General features: G+C 48.4%; 1 protein-coding gene across 3 annotated transcripts in view; it reads left to right on the top strand.

Annotated features, from left to right (window-relative positions):
- Positions 1–271: 271 nt before the first annotated feature.
- Positions 272–6,000, top strand: part of ACER2 (alkaline ceramidase 2) — a 93,367-nt gene continuing 87,638 nt past the window's right edge. For all 3 annotated transcript variants that reach the window (XR_004486658.2, XM_049711075.1, XM_004276098.3), the window contains exon 1: positions 272–518. Coding sequence is in view for 2 of the 3 variants with exons in the window: in XM_049711075.1 (XP_049567032.1) it covers positions 411–518 (108 nt within the window). In the remaining variant the exon portion in view is untranslated. The remainder of the gene's footprint in view (positions 519–6,000) is intronic.

Here is a 6,000-nt window from a genome sequence, read left to right as displayed (position 1 = left end):
GAGCCGCCTGCAAGTCTGAGCCGCAAGGTGGGCGTGGGCAGGCCCGTCGAGGCCTTTGCCACCTGCTGGCGACAGACGCGCCCAGGGGTGGGGGAGGAGGAGACAGGTCCCCTCCCCAGCCCCACTCTCCCCTCCCCCGCGCATCCCGCCTCCGGGGTGGGCGAGGCCGGAGCTCAAGGTCCCGCAGGCTCCCCCAGGGGGCGGAGCCGAGGGAGGGGTTTGCGAGCCAGTCACGTCCTACGCTGTAGAGCGGAGCCGCGAGAGGCCGGCCCAGGAGGCGCCACATCCGGCGGCTGCCCCGTGGTGCATAAAGCCGACGCCGCTGGGGCCACCACCGCAGTTGGTTTCCAGCAGCAGCTCTGGCCTCTTCTCGGCTGCGGGAGCAGCTTCTCCAATGCCCCAGAGCGGCCATGAGCTCCCCGCACTGGTGGGACCAGCTGCGGGCTGGCAGCTCGGAGGTGGACTGGTGCGAGGACAACTACACCATCGTGCCTGCCATCGCCGAGTTCTACAACACGGTGCGGAGTGCGGGAGTGGGGATGGCAGCCGGGCTCGCGGGAGGGGGCTGTCCCCAAGCGCCGCGGCGCCTGGAGCCTGGACCTGGGTCTGTGCGTGCATCTGGGGCATTTTCGCTCCAGGGCCAGAGTCGACCCACGCCCCCTCCCCTGCGCGCCTTCCAGTTCTCCATCTGTCCTCCTCTCCTGTCCCTATCGCCGACATCTGGGCTCATCCTCCTCTAAGTCATTTCTTTCTGATGGCTCTATTGTCTTGTTTGGTCCTCACCTGTCCCGGAGTCAGTGCTCCGTGTCAGCCCATACTTCCAGTTTGGGTCATTGGGGGCGGTGAACCCGCCAGGACTACTCCCTTCGTCCCTTAGGATCTCTGTGGCGTGACGCACTTGGGTCGCATTGTGCGTTTTTGCCCTGAGCACCTGCTCTAGGAGTCCGGGGAAACGGGGAGACCTCCCGGCAGGTCTCTGGGGCGGGGCCCACTCCGAAGGTTGGCCCCGCCCCAAGCGTACACCAATAATAGGTCGAGTTCCTTTGGGCCAGAATTAAGTTAATTGCTTCGAGTTCTTATTTCCTTGCCTTTAGTACAGAGTTTCACACTAGCCCCAAGTTCAGCTCCCGCAGGCCTGTGCATTCTTCAGTTATTAAACCTGGGAAGTGAAAGGGAAATGTGGGAGGGATCGTGTGCGTGTTTTATGGACTTGCCTAGGTCTCTAGATGTGGGCAAGACGAAACTTCCCCACTGCAGAATCCTGTGTGCTTTTAGTCTTTGTGGGAGAGAAAGCCTGCAGTTGGGAAGGAAATGCCTCTTCTTTTTGCTATGCCCATGCCTCAGGATTCTGGTACCAAAATGTGAGACTTTGCATGGTCATTTCTGTGGCTTTTCATTTCACTGCCCTAACATGGAAGACAGGAACTCCCGGTTTAAAAGTCGCTGTGAATTTGAGATTGTTCTTTGGGATTTTCCCCTTAGATTTGCTGGAGAGAATGTCCTTGGCGTGAGTCAAATACTTCTTGCCTGGAAGGATCTCCCATGAGCTAGTCCCTCTCTTATTCATTGATGAGAAAACTGAGCTCTCCAGAGGGGAGCTGCTCTGCGTACATTTCTGGCATGGCTGGGGCCACAATCCAGAGCCTGCACTCTCCCTCCCCTCTTTGCTGAAATCCACTGCTGCCCTCCCAGCAAACGTTCCTCCTTTTTTTATGACCGGATTAATTCCTCAAGGAAACCTGGCCCTCTGCTGCCCCTAGACGCTGTGACAGGTGCAGTCAGTGGAGGTGGCCACCCTTCACCTATTGTACAACCTGTTTCAGAGCATGCTATCAGGTGTGGACAGGTGCCTTCAGAGGATGAACTGGAGCAGGGCTGGGTGCTTTCAACGGCAGTGACTCAGTTTCTCCACTTGTAAGTGGAGAGTACTACTAAGGATTTCACCAGAGTAAATGAAGAAATGACAGCTTGGGGACAGGTTCTCATACACCCAGCAAGGTAATTATCTGTGGAGTCTGAGGCCAGCAGAGTCAGGCCTGGTTATTTGGCCAAAAATGTTAGTGTATAGCTGCTCTGGGTCTGCCTTGAAAAGCCCCAGAGTGCTGGATGAGGGGAAGACCTTATTTTGTCTTAACTTTTAATCTAGTCCCATTGGAGCTGTTTGTTAGTGAGTGCCAAAGTCTTTTTTAGAAATGAGCTGTTGATCTTCAGTTGCAGTGTCTGTGGCTGATTAGCTCTGCTGGTCTGCCTGGCAAACCTAATTCTTTGGAATACTTGTAAACCGCAGAATTTGCTTTAGCCAAGTGGAGAGATTGAGGGTCTCAGAGAAGTAGTTGGCCATCAAACTTCGTAGAGTGTCGATCCAAAGAGTTTACCAAAAAAACGCTTCCTCCTCTTCTTTTCACATCCTAGTTACCTTCTGTTCCTCATCACAGGACAAACCCATGCTTATCTTACGCCTGTATTAAGGAAGACATCGAGCTATTACTTGGTAACAGACATCTCATTAAATCCTCATAGCGAGGCAGCAGGCCTAATTATCCACTTTACAAGAAAATAATAATCATTACTCATTTAGAGAAAAAATTTGAAGGAATAAAGATGTAAAATCAGGAGAAGACTGGGAGGGGGATCTAGAACCTTCTTAATGGAGCTTGGCAGTAGCACATCACTACTGCAACTTTAGTTACTCCTGGCTACCACTAGTTGTTCGCTATGTGTTGAAGCTCTGCTGGGTACTGTACAGTCACCCTCAGCAGTGGGTGCTATGTATTACATCCGTTTTGTAAAGGGGGAAACTGGGGTCTAGATAGATTTTGCAACTTGCTAAGGTCAAGAACATGGCAGAACTAGAGTCAGAACTTGGATGTTCTAACTTGGATCCTGCTAAAATACTGCTCTTGAAGATGCACATGCCGTTGTAGCTACTTTAGATTTATTTATTTAGCATGATACAGGTGTTTCTTGTTCAGTCATTCTTTAACTTAAAACTCCTGCATTGGGACCATTTGATCTCTAGGCTAATCATGGTGTTTGATATGGGGAAAAAAAGTTTTGTTTAAAGTAGTTTGTTTTTTTTTTTTTTTGGCCGTGTCATGTGGCATGCGGGATTTTGGTTCCCCAACCAGGGACTGAACCTGGGCCCCCTGCAATGGAAGTACAGTCTTAACCACTGGACCACCAGGGAAGTCCCTTAAAGTAGTTTTTTGAAATTGTTGTTTATTATAAAAGTAACAACATGATCATGGTAAAAAAAAAAAATCAGAGTAGGCAAGTTATAAAGTGAAAAATACCCTTCCGTATCTTTTCAGACATTTTATAAGCATGCAAAAAACACGTGTATTTGTGTAGACATAAAAGATATGTGTGCAACGTGTATATACACACCACAACCCAATTGAGATCATGCTACAGAAACTCTTCTGCACCTTGGTTTTTTTCCTTAATTTGTCTTGGAGATAATCCCATATTGGATCATATAGAATTATCTTCCTCTTCACAATGTCTATACAGTATTTCATTTAATGGATTGACCATAATTTATTAAACCAGTCAATTCATTATTGGTGGACATTTAAGGAAGTTTCTGTTTATTGTTTTCATTTTGGTTTCTGAACAGTGATGCAATGAATATCCTCAAATAGGCATCTGGATGTACTTCTCCAAGTACTAATTCTAGATGGGAAATTGGCTGTGTGGAGGGGAGTATTTACTTCAAAGGCTTTTAATTGTTGCTTAATGGTCCACCAGAGAGAGTACTCTGATCTGTGTTCCCACTGGCCATGTTTGGGAGTACATGTTTGCTTTTGGTCCCCGCAAATCTCCATTGCCTCAAATTTTGTCATTGTCCTTTGCGTCAGCCAAGCCCAAATATCTCTTCCAAGAACACATCATGCCCTTACCCAGTCTTTTGCTTTTGCACATTTTGTACTGTTTCCTGTAAATACAAGTTTTAGGGCTTCCCTGGTGGCGCAGTGGTTGAGAGTCCGCCTGCCGAAGCAGGGAACACGGGTTCGTGCCCCGGTCCGGGAAGATCCCACATGCCGCGGAGCGGCTGGGCCCGTGAGCCATGGCCGCTGAGCCTGCGTGTCTGGAGCCTGTGCTCCACAACGGGAGGGGCCACAGCGGTGAGAGGCCCGCGTACCGCAAAAAAAAAAGTAAATACAAGTTTTATTGAATTGAGTTCCTTTTTATGTTTTAAGGTTTCTTTTGTTGTTGTTTTGTTTTTTTTTTTTTTTTTAGCGGTACGCGGGCCTCTCACCGTTGGGGCCTCTCCAGTTGCGGAGCACAGGCTCCGGACGGGCAGGCTCAGCGGCCATGGCTCACGGGCCTAGCTGCTCCGCGGCATGTGGGATCCTCCCGGACCGGGGCACGAACCCGTGTTCCCTGCTTCGGCAGGCGGACTCTCAACCACTGCGCCACCAGGGAAGCCTATGTTTTAAGTTTTAAGGCTCAGTCACACTAAAGAGAAAGACTCCAGACCTAGCAGCTTTGGAGAAAAGGGGGGTATGCCTTTTAATCACCGAGCTTGGCCTTTGGGAATTCTCTTGGGGACTCAGGGGGACAGAAGGAAATCAACTGGTGCTGGAAAAAAGTCTTGAAGCAAAATATATGCCTAAAATCAGTCCATGATCTGTCACCTCTCCTAATCAGCTCTGCCCCCAATCGTCAAGATAAGTAGAGTTCTCTTTATATGCCAAAGCCCACATCCCACTATCTGTAGGGCAGAGTTATCCATCAGTCAATCTATCAGTCTCTCCCTCCATCCATCCACCCACCCATTTGCTGGGCAACTGTGTGCCTATCACAGAGACCAGACCTGCAAACAGTCATCTGGATGGTGAGGACCATAGGAGGGGTATGTACAAGTCCCTGAGGTGTTATTAGTACTCTGCTGGGGGTTGGTGTGCTGTGGAGGTGGGGTAGGGGATTTTGCAGGAAGGCTTCTGAGTCGGGTGACCAACTTGTCCTGGTTTGTCTGGGACTTGCCCAGTTTTAAAACTGAAAGTCCCGTGTCCTGGAAACCCTCCTCAGTGCCAGGCATACCAGGACAGTTGGCCATTCCAGAGGCAGAAAGGGAGCAATGGAATGGACAGTTAGGAATCTGCATACGATTAAGATACGTAGTCTACTCACAGGGTAATGCCCCTAGCTGTTCACGAACTTGCTGTTGAGAAAAACTTACAGCCTGTTGCTTTGTCAGTATTTACCCTCTGTCTGGGAAAGTGCACAATCACATGCGTCAGGATGAGATTGCAGTGTGTTCCTGAGATTATTTTGGTACAAATGGCTGGTAGGAATTCATAGAATGAGGAACTTTCTAAGGAAATAATAAATTTTAAAATTGTGGTTTCCTTTTAATGAAAAAAAAAAAATCTGTTCTGCAGGCATTGAACAAACCAATTCTCCAAAGGATAGTCCAACAATAGGCTTTAAAAAATACCCCCTAGCTGAACTATTCAACTTTAGTGAGCCACACAACTTTGAGGGGAAGTTTCATTTCTCAGTAGACATGGAGCCATTGAATCTGTCTTTCAACAAATGAATCTTTTACCAACGACTTGTTTGCTTTTCCGTATTTCTTTAGGAGTTCCTTCCTCTTTTTGTCTAGGGGAGCGTCTCCCTCTAATTTGGTCTTTTCCTTTTCATAGATTGATGTCTTTTTTTTTTTTTTTAATTGAAAAAAAAAATTTTGGCCGTACCACGCGGCATGCAGGATCTTAGTTCCCTGACCAGGGATCACACTCGCCCCCCTGCACTGGAAGGGCGAAGTCTTAACCACTGGACCGCCAGGGAAGTCTCTGTATTTACAACTATTTACATAGCATTTACACTGTATTAAGTATTATACATAATCTAGAGATGATTTAAAGTATACAGGAGGATGTGTGTATGTTATATGCAAATATTATGCCATTTTATATAAAGAGACCTGAGCATCCAGGTGAGTTTGGTATCTGAGGGGGTCCTGGAGCCGATCCCCCACAGATACCGAGGGAT

This window comes from Orcinus orca, chromosome 6 (genome assembly GCF_937001465.1).
Source record: "Orcinus orca chromosome 6, mOrcOrc1.1, whole genome shotgun sequence".
Classification (NCBI taxonomy): domain Eukaryota; kingdom Metazoa; phylum Chordata; class Mammalia; order Artiodactyla; family Delphinidae; genus Orcinus; species Orcinus orca.
This window is presented reverse-complemented; position numbering and strand designations above follow the sequence as displayed.